General features: G+C 38.0%; 1 protein-coding gene across 1 annotated transcript in view; it reads left to right on the forward strand.

Moving 5' to 3' along the window:
- The window catches only part of LOC121395073, a 39,513-nt gene extending 18,982 nt beyond the window's left edge, over nt 1–20,531 (forward strand). Inside the window, exon 5 of the mRNA XM_041567615.1 lies at nt 19,630–20,531. Within this exon, the coding sequence (XP_041423549.1) occupies nt 19,630–19,638 (9 nt within the window). The 3' untranslated portion in view covers nt 19,639–20,531. The remainder of the gene's footprint in view (nt 1–19,629) is intronic.
- Nucleotides 20,532–21,063: the final 532 nt, after the last annotated feature.

A 21,063-nucleotide genomic window follows, 5' to 3' on the forward strand; every position in this document is an offset into this window, starting at 1 on the left:
GCTATCTTAAATAACCCTGTATTTCCTCGATTGCTAAAAAGCTATCCAACCTTTTTTAAAGCTATCTAATGTATCAACAACTGATTCAGGGAGAGAAATCCACAGCTTCAAGGCTCTCACTTTAAAAAAAAACAAAAAAAAAACCCTTCCAAATATTTAGGCAGAACCTCCTTTCTTCTAAATGGAATGAGTGACCTCACGTCAGCTGGACAAAGTCAGAGGTAAAGTGCCACACTCACACAACTCACTGTTTGCAGTCTCGGGTGCACGCTGAACTCCTCTCTGCATAGGTTCTCCACACGTGAATAAACAATTGCAGCAGCACTCCAATATGTGAAAAGACTTTTTATTCGTGCAACAACGGCAACGTTTCGGACTATTCCAGTCCTTTATGCAATTGTTTATTTACTCACGTCAGCTGGAAAGACCTACTGATAAATAAAGCCTTAGAAAGATTATTACTGTATATGATCCCCTTATATATGTATACATAGTATCATACCGCCCCTTAAGTGCCTCTTTTCCAGCATGAACAACCTCAATTTGACCAGTCTTTCGGTATAGCTAGCGATGGGCAAATCTGTCCTGTTTTGCTTTGCTGAAGAATTCAAAAACTCCAAACGGCAAAACTGCAAAAAAATTTGCGAATCTGTGATAAATTTGCGAAACGCATTGAATTTAATGGGTGTCAAAATAATTTTGATGCACGTCAATTTTGACACGAGTGACAATTTTTATATGCTCGAGTCTTTTGTCCAAATTCATTAAAGTCAACGGGCATTCGATTAATTTTGGCGCATGACATTTTTCTGCATGCACCAATTATGACATGACAATTTTTTTTGTTGCAGCAAATTTTTCCATGGCAAATTTTCGCAGCAGTTTCATGAAAACATTTGCGGGTTGCGATTTGTGGAAATTCGCCACAAATCCATGCCTGGAGAATAAATTCACCTATCACTACTCATAGCTAAGATTTTCCATACCTTTTACCAGCTTAGTTGCCCTTCTCTGTACCCTCTCCAATTCAATAATGTCTTGTTTCAGCACTGGAGACCAAAACTGTACCGCATATTCTAGATAGGGTCTTACCAGTGCTCTATACAGTGGAAGAATGCCCCCCTCCTCCCCCTTTTAATACAGCTCAAGACCTTATTTGCCTTTGATGCTGCTGACTTTCATTGCTTGCTACAGTCAAGTTTATTATCTACAAGGACTCGACTGTCCTTTTTCATTATGGATTTGCCTAGTGCAGTCCCATTAAGGGTATAAAGGGATTGGATATTTGTACATCCCAGGTGCATTTATCAGCATTGAATCTCACTTGCTACTTAGCTGCCCAGATTGCCAGTTTGTCAAGATCCTGTTGCAAGGATGCCACATCCTGGATGGAATTAATTGGGCTGGATAGTTTTGTGTCACCAAACACTGATACATTACTTACAATAGCCTCACCTAAGTCATTAATGAACAAGTTAAAAAATACCTTTATTATCTTCCTGCCATAATTTTTTTCATTAATTTCTTTTCCTATACCCATCTAAACATGCCTAAAAATAGAATTTAATATTGTTATATATATATATATATATATATATATATATATATATATATATATATATATATATTGCTGTATTGCAGTGCTGGGTACCTCAATTTAATGCCAGAAGGGCCACTATAGACAATAAGTTTGAATCTTATCCTTTATTCAAACTCAAACTCTAAAAAAATACAGGCAGATTAATTAGTGCCTAATAAAAATATCCATGATGTTTATGAAAGTAATAGACTGTAAGCCCTTAGAGGTCAAGGACAGATGTCAATGTTGTAGAATATGTTGGCACTATATAATTTTGTTTTGTAGAAGCATGAGTAGCCACCTCTAACACCATCATTCAAATACTCAATATATAATCAAAAATGCAATTACTCAAATACTACTGACTTTTCAGCGAAGTATCTCTAAACTACATTATTACTCTTACTTGGCAAAATTGATAATTGGTCAGTAACATGACCTTTTATGTATATATTTATGTATAATACACAAGTGACATTAATATTCTGTAAATGTATATTCTCGTAAATGGTGCTTAGTGATGTCATCAGTTATAATTTGTGCTTAGCATTATAATTTTTATCACATGAAACTAAAATAATATAACAAACTATATACTCAGTATTGTATTATATAGGATATTAAGGGGTTATTTATCAAAATCCAAAAATTTCTCAAAATTTTTTTATATACCACTCCGGCCAAATGCGCAGACTTCCCCACTTATTTATCAATACATTTTCACAAAATTTCTTGTTAGGGATGCACAAAATTCAGGATTTGGTTCGGGATTCGGCCAGGATTCGGCCTTTTTCATCAGGATTCGGATTCGAACCGAATCCTAATTTGCATATACTTTTTGGCACAAAACAAGGAAGTAAACATTTTTTCACCTTCCCACCCCTAATTTGCATATGCAAATTAGGATTCGGAATCGGTTCGGTATTCGGCCGAATCTTTCACGGAGGATTCGGAAGTCCAGCCGAATCCAAAATAGTGGATTCAGTGCATCCCAATTTCTTCTGCAGGAAAAATCCGAATATTTTTCAGGTTGTTCCCAAAAACGGAGACTTTTTTGGAATTGACGCATGAAATCTGCGACCATGACATCTTCAGATTATTGAATGAAACTTAACACAGATCAGGATATCTTCCAGTTGTAAACTGGACATCTGCCATTGACTTCTACATGAACTTGGCAGGTCTGAGATGGAGTACTTTTTATTAGGACTTTTAACACCATCGGCCATTACCTTTCTTAATGTTTCTTAACCTCACTTTTATTGTACAGGTATGGGATCCCTTATCCAGAAACGTATTATCCAGGAAATATTTTTTAGCAGACTTAAGGTATGGTGATCCAAATTGTGGATAGATCCATTATCCACAGCAGCTGTTTGCCACATTTAACTCACTCCTATGCCCCCTCCACCCCCTCCACCTATTAATGTTACCGCCCAAGACCTTGCTCAAATCGATCTCATTAGGCTGAGCATACCGTCCGACAACAATCTCAGACCAACGTGCAGTCCGCTCACATCTACTTTGCACTCCTTCACCCCTGCAACTCTAGATGAAGTTAGCAAACTTCTAGCCTGCTCAAAACCCACGACCTGTTCCCTGGACCCCATACCCTCTCGCCTCCTCCACCCAATCTCTGATACACTTTCTCCTGTACTTACCCACCTATTTAATCTTTCATTCTCTACTGGTACCTTTCCATCATTATACAAACAAGCACTAATCACTCCTATCCTCAAAAACCCTTCCCTTGATCCCAGCTCTCCCAGTAACTATCGACCGGTCTCCCTTCTTCCATTCGCATCCAAATTACTAGAAAGGCTTGTTTACAAATGCCTGATCCAGCATCTCACTCACAACTCCCTCCTCGACCCCTTCTGCCCATCACACTCGACTGAAACTGCACTCACCAAAGTAACCAATGATCTTCTATTGGCAAAGTCTAAAGGTCACTATTCCATTCTAATCCTTCTAGATCTCTCTGCAACCTTTGACACAGTTGACCACAGTTGACCTCCTTAACATTCTACACTCATCTGGCATTCGGGACACTGCTCTTTCATGGTTTACATCTTATCTGTCTGACCATTCCTTTAAAGTTTCCTTCTCTAACTCTACTTCTACTGCTTTCCCACTCTCTGTTGGAGTTCCTCAAGGCTCTGTTCTTGACCCCCTGCTATTCTCGCTCTATACAACTTCACTAGGAAAACTTATTCAGTCATTTGGACTTCAGTATCACCTTTATGCTGATGACACCCAACTCTACTTGTCTACTCCTGATCTTTCTAATTCTGTCCTTTCCCAAGTCACACACTGTCTCTTTGCTGTCTCCTCCTGGATGTCACAGCGCCACCTGAAACTGAACCTTTCAAAAACAGAACTCATTATATTTCCTAGATCTTCCCCTGTCCCTCAGATATCACTCACCGTAAACAACAACACCTTTCATTTCACCACACAGGCACGCTGCCTAGGAGTTATCTTAGACTCACATCTGTCTTTTTCACCACACATTCAAACACTTACGTATTCAACTGCGCAACATTGCTTGAATACGACCATATCTCAGTTCAGAATCAACTAAAACACTGATTCAGTCTCTCATCATCTCCCGCCTTGATTACTGCAACTTACTCCTCACAGGTATTCCAAGAAGTCACAACTCCAATCTGTTCTAAACGTGGCCGCTAGACTCATTCATCTAGCTCGCCGCTCAACATCAGCTGCACCTATATGCATGTCCCTTCACTGGCTCCCAATCTCTTCTAGAATCAAATTCAAATTACTTACACTCACATTCAAGGCCCTTTAAAATGAAACCCCTCCCTATATTTCATCTCTAATCTCCAAATACACTCCTTCACGAAACCTTCGCTCTGCTTCTGATCTTCGCTTCACTTCTCCTCTGATCACTTCTGCCCATTCTCATCTACAAGACTTCTCTCTGGCTTCTGCTTTTCTCTGGAACTCTCTGCCACAAGCTGTCAGACTTTATCCTTCTTTCCAAACTTTCAAGCGCTCCTTAAAGACCCACCTGTTCAAAGAGGCTTATTCGATGTACCTTAATTAATCATTGCTGTATCAAAAATGACAAAGTGTTTATATAATCCTAATGTCTCAATTGTGCCCTAACCTTTAGTTTGTAAACTCTAATCTCTAGGTCCTTCTAACCCTATTTTACTCTGTAATCCTTGTTTGTTATCCACCATTTAGTCCCTGTTTGCTATAACTGCAGTAAAGCACTGCGTATCTTGACAGCGCTATATAAATAAATGATGATGATGAAATGATGATGATTATCCAGAAAACCCCAGGTCCTGGGCATTCTGGATAATAGATCATATACCTTTATATTACAGTATAATCCCTATTTTAAAGGAGAACTATAGCTTAACTATAAGTAGGCTAGAAATGTTGTACATTATGTTATGGGCTTCTGTACCAGCCCAAGGCAACCACAGCCCTTTCTGCCGATTCAATGCACATGCCCTGTACTGCTTGTCAGTTACATGAGCAGGGACCAACTCAAATTATACTATTTATTCATAATAGAAATGTCAAAATATAAGGCTGATTAGTACTTAATACAGATAATTACTACATAGCAGCACAGAAACCAGTGGCCTCAGAATTTAATAATCAGCCTTGTAGTATCGTCACCATTTATTTATATAGCGCCGACAAGATACGCAATGCTTTACCTTGGTTATAACAAACAGGGAATAAATGGTGGATAACAAACAAGGGTTTACAGAGTACAATAGGATTAGAGGGTCCTACAAATTAGAGTTTACAAACAATTGAGACATTAGGATTTTAGAAACAATTTTGTGATTTACGATACAGCAATGATTGATTAATTAAGGTTCATTGAATAAGCTTCTTTAAACAGGTGGGTCTTTAAGGACCATTTGAAAGTTTGGAAAGAAGGAGAAAGTCTGACAGCTCAAGGAAGAGAGTTCCAGAGAAAAGCATAAGCCCGAGAGAAGTCTTGTAGATGAGAATGGGCTGAAATGATGAGAGAGAGAAGCGAGGCGAAGGTCAGAAACAGAGTGAAGGTTGCATGAAGGAGTGTATTTGGAGATCAGAGATGAAATATACGGAGGGGCTTCACTGTTAAGTGCCTTAAATGTAAGTGTGAGTAGTTTAAATTTGATGCTAGAGGAGATTGGGAGCCAGTGAAGGGACATGCATATGGAAGCAGCTGATATTGAGCGGTAAGATAGATGAGTCTAGCGCAGCATTTAGAACAGATTGGAGTTGTAAAAGGTGACTTGTTGGAATACCTGCGAGGAGTAGGTTGCAATAATCAAGATGATAAGAGACTGAATAAGTGTTTGATTGTGGTTGATTCTGAACTGAGATATGGTCGTATTCGGGCAATATTGCACAGTTGAATACGACAACATTTTGCAAGTGTTTGGATGTGTGGTGAAAAAGACAGATGCAAGTCTAGGATAACTCCTAGGCAGTGTGCCTGTGTGGTGGAATGAAAGGTAGTGTTGTTTACTGTGAGTGATATCTGAGGGATGACAAGGGAAGATCTTGGAGGAAATATGAGTTCTGTTTTTAAAAGGTTCAGTTTTAGGTGGCGCTGTGACATCCAGGAGGATACAGCAGAGAGGCAGTCTGTAACGGAAAGGACAGAAGGAGAGAGGACAGGAGTAGACAAGTAGAGTTGGTTGTCATCAGCATAAAGGTGATACTGAAGTCCAAACAACTGAATACGTTTCCCTAGCAAAGTAGTGTAGAGCGAGAACAGCAGGGGGCCTAGAACAGAGAATTGAGGAACGTACTGTAGTAGAAATAGAGTTAAAGAAGGCAACTTTAAAGGAACAGTCATATAGATAAGATGTAAACCATGAAATGTCTAAGAGGAGTGGGTGGTCAACTGTGTCAAAGGCTGCATAGAGAATCAGAAGGATTAGTATGGAATAGTGACCTTTACACTTTGCCAGTAGAAGATCATTGGTTACTTTGGTGAGTGCAGTTTCAGTTGAGTGTGCGGAAGCCAGATCATCATCATCATTTATTTATATAGCGCTGTCAAGATACGCAGATTGCAGGGGATTGAAAAGGAAGTTGTGAGTGAGATGCTGGATCAGGCCTTTCCAGTAATTTGGATGCAAATTGAAGAAGGGAAGTTAGTGGGAGAGCTGGGATCAAGGGAAGTTTTTTGAAGATAGGAGTGATTAGTGCTTGTTTGTATAAGGATGGAAAAGTACCAGTAGAGTGTGAAAGGTTGCATAGGTGGGTAAGTGCAGAAGAGAATGTATCAGAGATTGCATAAAGGAGGCGAGAGGGTATGGGGTCAAGGGAGCAGCTTGTGGGTTTTGAGCAGGCTAGAAGTTTGATAACTTCATCAAGTGTTGCAGGGGTGAAGGAGTGCAGTGTGGACTGCATGTTAGTCTGAGATTGTTGTCAGACAGTATGCTCAGTCTAATGAGATCAATTTTTGGGCATATATCTTGGGAAGTTATATTAATGGGTGGAGAGGGTGGAGGGGGGCATAGGAGTGAGTTAAATGTGGCAAACAGTCGCTGCAGTTTAGAGGACAGAGTGGAGATTATAGAGGAGAAGTACTTTAGCTATTGATAGAGCTCGATTGTGCAGGAGAGCATGAATTTGAAGTGGATGAAGTCAGGATCAGTTTCTCCACCGTCGTTCAGCTGATCTACTACATCTTCTGAGGTAGGGTTGGGGTTCAGCTGGTCCCCTGTGACAGGTGGTAGAAGAAGCAAGGGAGTCAAGAGCTTTTGAAAGAGCAATGCTTATCCCTTTCATGCTTCCCCTAAAGTGAATGTCCTGATATACAGCAGGGGGGGGGTCACATGGGTGAGGGCAGGCAGTTGATTAATTAAGACAAGTTTAAAGACACAAGAATCTCCTAGTCTGCTAATCCAACAGAACATCAGTCATTAAACAATTAATAGGACTGAGCCAGATGTGGCAATAAAGTAGACATGCCAACCCTTCACTCAAGTAGGAAAGTTACTAGCTAAACTTAAATCAATATAACATTTAACACATACCCCACAATTGAATAATTGGCAATTGACTTGAATGGTGAGTTGCAGAAAGCAAGGAGTAGTAAAGCTGAATTAGAACAAATTAGACAAACCTGGAAAAGGTATCAATGGATAAAAGTTCTCAACTCTGTCTAACTATCTGTTGAACTTCAAATTTCTGTATCCGCTTATATTACAGACAAGCCTCATTTTCTGCTTGTAAATTTGCGATGACTCCTAAGCTCAGCTTCTCGAAAGCTGCTCAGAGCCCACTGATCTTGTGAGTGTCACCAACACTTTCCAAGATGGTGACCCCCTGTGACAAATTTGAAGTCCTGGATCATTGCTGATGTTGAGATGCTGAAACTTTAGGCTGGTACTATAAGTTCAGTATGAAAAATATGGCATTTTTAACCGTATTACTTTTTTTTTTACTGTGTTAAGCATTGCAGCATTAATATTACACTTTCATTTGAAGCAACGTAGGGGGTTCTTCACAGTCAGGACAGTGAGGTTGTGGAATGCACTGCCGGGTGATGTTGTGATGGCTAATGCCTTTAACAACAGAGATAATATCAAAGGCTATTGTGATACTAAGCTCTATAGTTAGTATAGATATTGGTATATAGAATTTATGTAAAAGTAGGGAGGGGTGTGTGTATGGATGCTGGGTTTTTATTTGGAGGGATTGAACTTGATGGACGAAACGGGTCAGATTCCCCATCACTACCTACGACCTAGGGGTTTTCGAATAAGGTATATTTCCATTATTTGGATCACCGTACCTTAAGATCTAAAATACACGCAGCTTGATTAACAACATGTTCAAGCTACCGTTAGACATTGCTTTTAGACAATATCTTTACTGTAGGTGGCTCTGAATTTTATATTTAACAATACATCAATATAAATGTAACTCTTGGCACTTATCAAGAAAGAATATGTTTAGATGGCAGACTATGTTCTCTAAATCTTGTATATTAAAAACTGTGTCTGATTGTTAACTGAGAAAAAAAGGTGACTAGAGCTAAATATTGGAACAACATATGCCAGCTGTTTGGTCTGGCAAAGGGCTTTGTATACTTGTAGGATATATCCAGAGCGACCTTTTAGATTCCATGTACATAGTAACAATTAAAATTACACAATGACTTGACAATGTTCACTGTGACAGACTGCAGGTTGGCTGCTTCCCATAACAGCCTCCCAGGCAGCGAGAGACAAAGAGTGAAAGCCCATCTGTACATTACTCTGAATGCCTCATGTTCCAAAGAGCCTCCTCTGTTTCTGCAAATGCCCCAGGAAGCTCTTCAACAAACAAAATTCAGGGGCCAGTGGAGCCAAGTCAAGGCATTTATATAATGAATTCTGGATTAAAATGACAGGCATTACAAGAAATAGATTATTTTGATAGCAAGTTGTTGGTTTGATTAAATGGATTTGTTTGGCTTAATATTGATTGATTGATAGTTTATTAGTAGTCGAATACTGCTGTCCTACACAGAGAGATTAGGGTTATCTACAAAAGTGCAATACATCAATATTGAATTGCTGCTCATCTGGCACACTGATGATTTTCAAATTTTAAATAAGAATAAGATCTGTATTATTTTTCTAAAAATGCTTGTACTCTGGTGACACCATTAAAATGATTTGGAGTTACACCTCATTTTCATTTCAAAAGCTCCAAATTACAACAGAGCTTGCTAGCAAATGTCATGTGATATATATATATGAAAATACCAAAAATTTATATATATCCCATGAAAAAATTTACCAATAGAGGAAATTAATAAAATAGTAAATGAGGGGGGTGAAATTAGTGTAGCTATCTATAAGTTTCAAATATACAGTATGTCTTTTTTTGCATTTTTGAGTCTGAGATGTCAGATATGTCAAATAAATTAATGGTTTTCTCTTTCTCCACACAGGAGGCCCTGCCATGAATATTCATAAGGGGGTTATTGACTAAAACTTGACATTTTCTCATTATGTTATTAAAACAAATTTGACCGAACTCCCATCCAACATTTTACCTTATTTATCAATAAAATAACTCCAAAAAACTTGATGCGGGAAAGACTTGATAAAATAGTGCAAAAATTCTAAAGGTACAGTTATGGGATGCGTTGTCCGAAACCCAATATCCAGAGAGCTCCGAATTTCGGACAGACCCTCTCCCATAGACTCCATTTTATCCAAATAATCCAAATTGTAAAAAATAATAATAATAAAATAATGCCTTGTACTTAATCCAATCTGAGATATAATTAATGCTTATTGGAAGCAAAACCAGCCTGTTGGGTTTATTTAATGTTTAAATTATTTCCTCGTAGACTTTAGATATTAAGATCCAAATTACAGAAACATCTGTTATCTGGAATACCCCAGGTCCCAAGCATTCTGGATAACAGGTCCCATACTTGACACCCAAAATTATTCGGATTATCGCCTGAAAACCAAAGCAGATCAGGATATCTTCCAATTGTAAAAAGAACATCTGCAATTAACTTCTACATCGCCTTGACAGGTTTGAGATGGAATATTTTTGGATTGGGACTTTGAGCAACCTCAGGGTACAATAAATCTCCAAAAAATTCAAGATATATAAAATAAAAATAACCCCTAAATATTGATAACCTGCTTATATTTAATGATAAGCCTATGTTTTGGGACTATACTATATTTTCCTTTTTTTGTTGGTGAACAGTTTTTAACCATTTAAGTGGCAGATTGTGACATTTGTGGCATTTTTGGCACTGTCATGTGAAAAAGGAATTGCCTAGTAATGCATGGTGGTTGTTGTTGCCTCCAGGATTTGCACTCAAAGAGTTAAACTTAGCCCAGCTTCCACTCTGCAACCAATAAATAGGATGTTTAATGGGTGTTGTTTATTAAGTGGGTAGAAGTTATGTTAACAAAATATAGAATATTTTTGTTCCCTTCCTCATCTTGTTTCTGTCTATTCTTCTTAATAGATTTTAAGCACTTTGAGTCAGGAACCTCATCCCAAATGGGTACTGTGATGCAGGTGTCGAGACTCAACTTCAATTTTCAAATGCCCATGTGTCTTTATTTATTTCATTACAGTGGGGAGGAAACTGTCTGCAAGTAGCGGCAATCCTTGATTCGGGTGCTAGCAGTTGTTTCATGCATGCAACTTTCGTAAAGATCCATGAAGTACTGTTGTTGACAAAGACTCACCCAATCCTTATTAAGATGGCTGTTGGTTCTCCACTTAGTTCTTGTCCTGTTACTTTGGAGACTTCACCTTTGTTTGCTTCAATAAATGATGAGCATCATGAGTTTGTTTTGACGTGGTCTCTTCACTTTTATTTCCAATTATTATTGGATTACCATGGTTGAAAGCACACAACCCAGTAGTCGATTGGACATTGGAGACTGTAATCTTCTCCTCTCCATATTGTTTCCAAAGTTGTTTCTGATCTAAGGTTCATCCTGGAACTGTGGCATGTACTGCGGTGGAGCAAGAACTTTTACATCCCTGCATAGATTATCGTGAGCTCAATAAAGTGACCATCAAGAACCGCTACCCTCTTCCTTTGTTCCATGAACTTTTTCAACAATTTCACTTTGCACCAGTATTTTCTTAGCTGGATTTGAAGGGAACATATAATCTTATCCGAGTTAGAAAGGGAAATACGGGCTTCCGAACCAGATACGGACATTATGAATACCTTTTTATGCTGTTTGGATTGTGTAATGCGCTGGCAGCTTTTCAGCACTTCATTAACTATATTTTCAGAGATGTTCTGGACATATATATGGTTGCTTATCTAAATGATATTTTGGTGTATTCTTCATCTCTGGAGGAGCACCTGAGTCATATGAGGGAAGTGTTTTGCCGTTTACATCTTCATAATTTGGTGGTTAAAGCCGAAAAATACGAGTTTGAAAAAGACACTTTCGAATTTCTTGGGTTCATCATTTCGGTTAATGGAATCATCATGGATCCCAAGAAGATGCTATTTTGGACTGGCCTACTTCCACCAATCACAAAGCAGTACAGAGATTTGTGGGGTTCTCGAACTTTTATCGTAAATTTATTAGGAACTTTTCTATGATCATTCGACCAATCACTGACTTAACAAAGAAGTGTCCTAGATTTGAGTGGTCATCTCAGGCCCAGGAAGCATTTGACACTTTAAAGAAAAGTTTTACAATGGCTCCTATCTTGGCACATCCCGATCTCAACGCTTGGGCGCTCAAAATCTTCTTAATCTTTCTCAAAGAAGCTATTAAGTTTGGAATGCAATTATTATGTTGGAGACAGGGAACTGTTAGCTATCAAATTAGCTTTAGAAGAGTGGAGACATTGGTTTACATGGACCTTAAAAACCTTGAGTATTTATGCACCACCAAATGGTTGAGGCCTAGAAAAGCTAGGTGGGCCCTTTTCTTTTCACGGTTTCAGCTTCATATTACTCATCATCCTGGCTCAAGGAACAACAAGGCTGAGGCGTTGTCTCATGTTTTCTCAAGAGTATCCTTCAGTCAAGTTATCTGAAACCATCCTTCCAGCTAACAGCTTCTTACTACTGCAATCCTCACTTTTACATAGGATTCAATAAAGATCTAAGATCTAAGACCGATCTCCCACAGATGTTTCTTTATACCTTCAAGAAGGTCTTTATTTCTTTGGGGAAAGACTATTTGTACCCGCGCCTTTTAGGACCAAGGCTTTAAAAGCTATTCATGACCCCCCTCTGGCTGGATATTTTGTGTTATGTAAAACCTTAGATTTGGCACGGCGGCATTTTCGGTGGCCAAAATTGGGAAGTGATTGTTCAAGATTTATTCAATATTGTGAAATCTGCGCTCATTGTAAAGGCTCATCTATTGAACCGATTGGAATTCTCCATCCGTTACCTATTCTGAATCGTCCTTGGGCTTCTATCTCAATGGATTTCATTGCTGAGCTTCCACCTTCCAAGGGTTGTTCCATTATATTTGTTATGTTAGATCGATTGACCAAGTGGGCTCATTTTATTCCTCTGCCTGGAGTTCCAACTGCATCAGAAACAGCGAGTACTATCATTAAAGAGGTGGTGTGTCTACATGGTTTACCAAATGATATAGTGTCAGACTGGGGAGTTCAGTTTACCTCAAAATTCTGTAGGGCCCTTTGTAGAGGGTTAAAATTAAATTGTCTCTTTCATCTGAATATCACCCACTGACAAATGGTCAGACTAAAAGAACCAACCAGACACTTGAACAATATTTGAGATGCTTTTCGTGCTTCCTTCAAGATAACTGGGTTGAGCTTTTACCTATGGCAGAGTTTGCTTATAACAACTCCATGCACTTGTCTACTAAACAAACTCCTTTCTATGCTTATTTTGGATATTATCCTTTCATGATTCCTGGATTGTTAAAGAAGGAATATGTACCTGCTGTTCAAGAAAGACTTACCCTGTTAAAATCAAATGCTGTGGTTTTTACTCCAGAACTTGTTAAAATTCGCTGACAAGAAGAGGAATCCAGATCTGGAATTTGTTGTTGGAGACAAGGTGTGGCTGTCGACTCAGAATCTGAGACTGAATGGTCCATCAAAGAAATTAGCCCAATGTTTTGTGGGGCCTTTTGAGACTATTCAAAAAATTAACCCGGTGTCTTATAAATTGTGGTTGCCTGACTCATTTAGTATACTGTACATCCAGTGTTCCATTCCGCTCTGCTGAAACTGTCAAACCAATTCCCTGGTCGTGGAAATTCTACTCCAGACCTAGTTATTTTGGAGGATCATATGGAATTCGAGGTTGAGTCCATTGTGGATTCAAGGCGCAGAAGAGGCAAGCTCCAGTATCTCATCAAGTGGAAGAGATTCAGCCCTGAAGATAATTTGTGGAAACCAGCTATTAATGTTCATGCTCCAAGACTTGTGAGGATCTTTCAGTCACGGAATTCTGGTAAACCTGCTCATGTTCGTGTCCAGAAACTGCACCTAGGGGGGGAAATGTCAGGATCTTCACGGTACTGGTGTCGTCCTTCGGCGCAGGCGTGGAAATCCTCAACGTTGTGACGCAGCTCGTCCGGATTCAACAGCCGTTATGATGCAGCACTTTCAATTGATGCTGGGGGACTATTTAAATGTTCTTCCAAGGTCAGGACCTTGCTCAGACATTGTCTTGGTGACAGTACTTGAAACTTTTTGCACTCTATTTCATGTATTAACTCCTGGAATTCATCTTGACTATGTTTGCTGATCTCCCTTTACTGTTGTGAAGTTATAAATGTTATGCTTGTCCAAAAAAATTTCTATGCTATGAAAGGAAAACTATACCCCCAAAATGAACACTTAAGCCACAGATAGTTTACATCATATTTAGTGGCATATTAAAGAATCTTACCAAACTGGTCTTAATATTTAAGTAAGTCTTGCCCTTTTACATCACTTGCCTTGAGCCACCATTTCGTGATATCAGCTGACCAGAAATACTGCAGCTCTAACTGTAACAGGAAGAAGTGTTGAAGCAAAATACAGAACTCTGTCTGTTAATTAATCCATGCAACCTAACAAGTATGATTTGTTGGTATGTTTGTGTGCACAGTGAATCGTACAATCCCAGGGGGCAGCCCTTATTTTTTAAATGGCAATTTTCTATTTATGATTACCAATGGCACATACTACTCGAAAAGCATATTATTATTAATATTAAATGGTTTATTTGCATGAAGCGCTATATAAATAAATGATGATGATGATGATGATGATGATGTTTACATATAAGCTGTTTTATGCAATATCTTTTTATAGAGACCTACATTGTTTGGGGGGTATAGTTTTCCTTTAAGACATTAATAGAATTTATCATCACAACACAATGGCCAAAGTATTCATCACTGCACTCTCTGTAAAAAATCATTTTCAGTGTTTCAAATTTTCTCAAAGAGTGAAAATAGCCCCACACCCCCACTACCTATTTTTTATGTAACGTAATGTACTTATAACCCCTATTAAGTGCCTTTCCTTTCGAGAATACAAAAATCACCAGCTGGAGCAGCACACTCCAGATCTTCACAGAAATCACTAACTTCAATATTTTATTTAAACGGTATCCATTTTATTAACACATTTGATAACAGATAAGCGTCCGAGGTCTGACGAGTTTCGTGTCTACGCACATCCTCAGAGACCTCCTTTCGAGAATATAACCCAAACCTTGTTAAGTCATTCCCCATAGTTTAATTGTTCCACTTTTTTTTACCAGTTTAGCTGGAGATCTCTGCATTCTTTCAAGCTCATTAATAACCATTTAAAGGACCAAGGCCCAAAAACTGCACTTCATACCTAAGGTCAGGCCTTACTAGGGATCTATACAGAGGAAACATTTTTTTAACGCTTAAGTCTATGCCCTTTTTATGCAAGACAGAATTTATTTGCTTCAGATATAGTCTGAAATTACACAGTCTGTTATCCACACACTACCATTTATCAAAATGTAAGTTAAGAGCTTACTCACCCACATTTAAATGGCGATAAATACAATTTTTTTCTCTTAGCAAAGTGGTAGCCAAGTTTTATTTTGTGGATATATTTTTGCAAGTGTTGTGGTGGTGGTGGGTCTATGCCCACGTTTAATTTTATTGATGGTTTCTTCCACCCAGGAGGGAATTATTCTTTTTTGCATGCTCTCACATGCCCACCTAATACACTGGGTAGCATGTAGAAAAAAAGAGAGAGAAAGTGTTTCCAATCAGCACTCGATGAGGTTTTACTAGTATTAAGTCAAACCGAGGGCATTAGTTCATTTGGCCATCCAACTAGAAACTCCAAACACCCATACTATTAAAATTTCCATGTTTAATTCATCATTTTAAAATATAAATGGTTAATACATGCAAAATTTCATGACAGTCCAAGTATCTGGTACAAATACATTGAAAGTAGAAATAAATTAATCAAGATGATATATTAAATAAATGCAGTTGATAAGTGAGAAAAATCAGGCTGGTAAATTCATTCCGAGCCGTTTTTGCTGATACTTCATAAATCCTGTTAAAAATGAAGGAGGAAACATGTCAAATTGATAAATATGTATTTGCTCCAAAGTTGCAGTATGAGATTTTGTTTGAGATGCCGCGTGCTGAAAATTGAAAAGTCAATAATGGCGTCTGTGGGGAAACATTATGCTATTGGTTAGACGCCCAATTAATGCAGCGAATTCCGCTGCTATCAAGATGAAGACTTTCAATAGTGCTTGTAATGAATACACCGGGTTATCCGCTTACTAGACACACACATGGCCAAATGAACTAATGCCCTCAGTTTGACTTAATACTAGTAAAACCTCGAGTGCTGATTGGAAACACTTTCTCTCTCTTTTTTTCTATAAGCTAAACTTTTTTGTTTCCAGCACCACCTCTAAATGTGGTAGAATGAGACTAGAACAAAGATAGTTGGGTAGAGTGCTGTGCTTTTCTATATATACAGATAACGGTTCCTATTCTCTTTTTTCTTCAGGCACATTGCACCTCCCAAAATTATTATTATAAATCTAATAACAGTATTAGAGAGCATTAGCCCCGGGTCATCCAACTAGTGAATTGAGCAGCTTTGTAACAATGGCCTTTGCATTTAGTGACTCCGAATGGGAGTCAGATATCAACGAAGTTTTTGACAACTCTTCTACAGCGGATAGTATATCCGACTTAGATGGTCAATCATTAATTGCTGATTTCAAATTATATAAAAAAACGTTAATCCAACAGATGCGCTTAAGATGGGAGATCTCTAGCCTAGAAAATTATGTTAAATCTAAGATGGTCCCAAGGGGGCTCCGTATAAAAAAAATTCCTGGGCAGAATTTGAAAAAAAGTGGAGGCCAGGAATTTTAGACAAATGGAACAACATTTTATCTGATTGTTCCTTTAAATTAATGCAATTAATGATTGACGAAAGTACCAGAAATATTTTACTGGTTAATAAACAAGTTGAGATTGAAAAACTAGCGCTAGAAGAAAAAAGGGAAGATAAGCAATTTAATGAACTAAATGAGAATGTCAAAAAAGAGCTAATTAAAATCCAGCAGGAAATAAAAATTAGGAAAAAGAGAAAATTTATAAGAGATACAGAGGACTATAAAAAAGGACAAATTTATGCGTTACATGATTTTCAAAGTAGCATGAGTGATAGTGAACAAGAATTTACCGAAAGTGGGCAAAAAAAGAAACAGTCAAAAAACGGGGAAAAAGACCGACACGACGGTCAAAACGAAAAAGACGGGCAGATTCAACTGCGGGACAGGTCCAAATGGGGATATCCATCCAAGAGGAGATACAGGAAGAAAACTTAGTAAATGAGATGCAAATAGTGAATCTGTCAGGTATAGAATTGTCTGATTCCCATATTTCATTGCTCAAAAAAGGTTTGAGTTTCTGTCCAACTAATAAGTTTGATAGATTTAAAGTTATTAAGGATCTACATCTTTTTGCCCGTAGGTTAACTCTGAAGAAAATATATAAAAATATGCCCCAAAAGACAGTTTTAACTACTAATGATAACTTGGGAGTGGACTTATTACAGTCACTCTTAAGCGAATCAGATCCAAATGAAGAAGCCAACAGTAATGAAGATGTAGGTTTTTCTTCTCTTAAGAAGAAATCTACCTATATGCCGAATATGTCCCAAGCACCAAACATTAGAGCTTTTGTCCAAAGAGTTGAAAAAGAAATTCTAGCACTCCCATTGACTCCCATTACAGCGGATAATCTAACTAAAAGTGAGCGGTCGGCGTTATTTGATTTAAGCCACAAAAAAGATCTTATTATAAAAATAGCCGATAAAGGAGGAAATGTAGTATTAATGGATGAACAAAAATATAAGCAAGAAGTGAAAAGACAGTTGCATGATAGACAACAATATCAGATTCTAACAGCAGATCCGAAAAGTACAACTAAAAAGAAATTAGAACAGCTTCTTTTAGATGCAAAACATGATGGCATTATTTCGAAAAAAGAGTTTGAGTTTCTCAATGTACTTGAACCAGTAACTCCAACTTTTTACGCTATCCCCAAAATACACAAATGTCTGGACAATCCACCTGGACGTCCAATAGTTTCTGGGATGGGCAGTATTACAGAGCCTTTAAGTAAATATGTGGATGAGAGTCTCAAAATCTTTCTTCCAACTTTGTCTTCATTTGTATTAGATACCACTGATGTTATTAGAAAAATTGATCAACTGCCCATCTCAGAAACTACATGGTTAGTGACTCTAGATGTAGAAAGTCTTTATTCTTCTATCCCCCACGAAATAGGTGTAAAGGCATGCCAAGATTACCTATATAGCAGGGGGATAAAATACAGACAACATTCAGATTTCATACTAAGTTGCCTGAGGTTCATACTCACCAATAACATTTTTGTATTTGATGACAGATTCTATCGCCAAATTAGGGGGACAGCGATGGGTGCCACGTGCGCCCCGACGTATGCCTGTCTACATTTGGGTCGATGGGAAGACCTTGAGGTTCAGGCAGTGATGGATGCGTGGGCCGGGACGCATGTGGCACTCTGGGTCAGATATGTGGACGACATACTAGTCCTATGGGAAGGAAGCTTACCCGAATTACAAAGGTTTGTGGATGAACTAAATTCGAATGAAAAAAATATCAAACTCACCTTAAGTTATCATGCTGAAGAGATATCTTTCCTTGATTTACTCATTTTTAAAGATAGAGGTACATTATGTACAAAAACTTATAGAAAAAGCACAGCCACAAATACCCTTTTGAGAGCTGAGAGTCACCATCCGGTGTCCCTAATTAAGGGGATACCGATAGGTCAATTTCTGCGTGTTCGCAGAAATTGTACACATGATGAAGACTTTGATCTGCAAGCATCTGAACTAACAGAGAGATTAAATAATCGTGGATATGACAAAAAAATAATTAACAAGGGGTTGTTGAGAGCTAAGGAATCAACCTGTTCAGATCTCCTGTATAAATCTAAAAATAAAAAAGATGATAACACAACAATAAGATTTATTACAGAATATAACAACCAATGGGGAGATATTCAAAATATATTAAGAAATAATTGGGATCTCCTTTCAGTTGATCCTGATATACAAGCGTGCATTGGAATGTATCCAAAGATGACCGCAAGACGGGCTCCCTCTTTAAGAGATAAACTTACTAGAAGCCATTATGTAAGCTCACGAGTAGATAAAACCATCTCGTGGCTACCAGCACCTGAATTTGGTATGCATAAGTGTGGCCACTGCAAATGCTGTAAGTTTATAAAAAAATGTACCCACATTAACCATATTAATAATGGAAAAAAATACAAAATACGCAATTTCATTAACTGTCAAACTAAGGCAGTCATTTATTTGATTGAATGTGAATGTTCTATAAGGTATGTTGGGAAGACAAAGAGAGCCCTAGGAACAAGGATACTAGAGCATGTGGGAGACATAAGGAGAAAATCTACGAAAAGTACAGTTGCCTGTCATTTTAATTCTGTACATGGGGGTGATCTAAAATGCCTAAGAGCAATAGGTCTTGAGCAAGTGACAGTGGGCATTAGAGGAGGAGATATTGATAAAATACTATTACGAAAAGAACTGCAATGGATTTATGAACTTAATACAAAATGGCCTAATGGCCTGAATGAAGACATTAAATTTGGCGTGTTTCTGTAACATGTAAATTGCCTCTTGATATTCTAATTATTTACTCCCCTTTTTCCATTCCTGCTATCAAGTGCAAAGCTGCTCAAATTTGACAGATTCATGGTTATGAATGATTGAATTTCATAGGATATATGTCAAATAAATAGTTTTGTTAATTTCTATGAATATTTCTAAAAATAATTTCTCTGTGTAGTTATAGTGAATTAATAATAATACCAAATAAATGGAATCCTTCGACTAACCTAGCATCAGTTAAAATGGTTCCGAACACTCATTGGTAACAATGTTGCAGTTAAGATAAAAAGTGGTAATAAAGTATATATGTAAATGGGCCGAGTGTTTTTAAGCCCATTGGCTAATTTTTTGATGCAATTCACCCTTAGGCGACTTAAATAGCAGCTGGGCACTGACATCATTACGCCCTGATGAAGCCAATCTGGTGAAACGCGCGTCGGCGTGTTAACATGGAGGCAGTATTTGCTCCGGTTCCTAACAGTTGCAGCAGAGAGTGAGGCCACGCTAAGTTTGAACACAATCAGTCGGGAGATAAAAAGAACATAAAGTATTATTTGTATAAAGGAGAAGGCCGCCCACACATACCCTGCATCCTGGACGGCGAGCTTCATGACTGAGCCGCATTAAACATCCCAGCAGGCTACCGGAGGGTAACGTATATGGCGGTGACATCTTAATGTGTAGGATACTAAGCTCTCCTCTATAATTCTAATATACTCCCTGCTGACAACAGCGAATTGAACTTTGCTATTGAAATACCGGAGATATCTGACTTTTTATGATACCGTGGAAGAGTTAGTGCAAAAAAAGACTGTGTGTCTAGTAAGCGGATAACCCGGTGTATTCATTACAAGCACTATTAAAAGTCTTCGTCTTGATAGCAGGGGAATTCGCTGCATTAATTGGGTGTCTAACCAATAGCATAATGTTTCCCCACAGACGCCATTATTGACTTTTCAATTTTCAGCACGCGGCATCTCAAACAAAATCTCATACTGCAACTTTGGAGCAAATACATATTTATCAATTTGACATGTTTCCTCCTTCATTTTTAACAGGATTTATGAAGTATCAGCAAAAACGGCTCGGAATGAATTTACCAGCCTGATTTTTCTCACTTATCAACTGCATTTATTTAATATATCATCTTGATTAATTTATTTCTACTTTCAATGTATTTGTACCGGATACTTGGACTGTCATGAAATTTTGCATGTATTAACCATTTATATTTTAAAATGATGAATTAAACATGGAAATTTTAATAGTATGGGTGTTTGGAGTTTCTAGTTGGATGGCCAAATGAACTAATGCCCTCGGTTTGACTTAATACTAGTAAAACCTCATCGAGTGCTGATTGGAAACACTTTCTCTCTCTTTTTTTCTATAAGCTAAACTTTTTTGTTTCCAGCACCACCTCTAAATGTGGTAGAATGAGACTAGAACAAAGATAGTTGGGTAGAGTGCTGTGCTTTTCTATATATACAGACACTGGGTAGCATGACAGGCAACCCAGTTTGTGGTTTTTTCTAATGGGCAAGAATTTCATGTGGGGGTGTATAGTTGTTATTTTGTTATTTTGTTATTTATGCTAATATTTTAATGCTAATTTTTAAAGGCCTTGCACCTTTGTGCTTCACAGTTATGTGAATACTTAAAATATAAGCCCATAGATACCATGCATGACATTAGCAGAGCGACATTTCGGGCTATTCCAGCCCTTTATCAAGCTAAATGCACTGTGTAACAACATACTTAAATAGGTGACTTAGGGGGAGGGGTTACACCATGGTTCCCACCTC

This window comes from Xenopus laevis, chromosome 6S, assembly GCF_017654675.1.
Source record: "Xenopus laevis strain J_2021 chromosome 6S, Xenopus_laevis_v10.1, whole genome shotgun sequence".
NCBI classification, from domain to species: Eukaryota; Metazoa; Chordata; class Amphibia; order Anura; family Pipidae; genus Xenopus; species Xenopus laevis.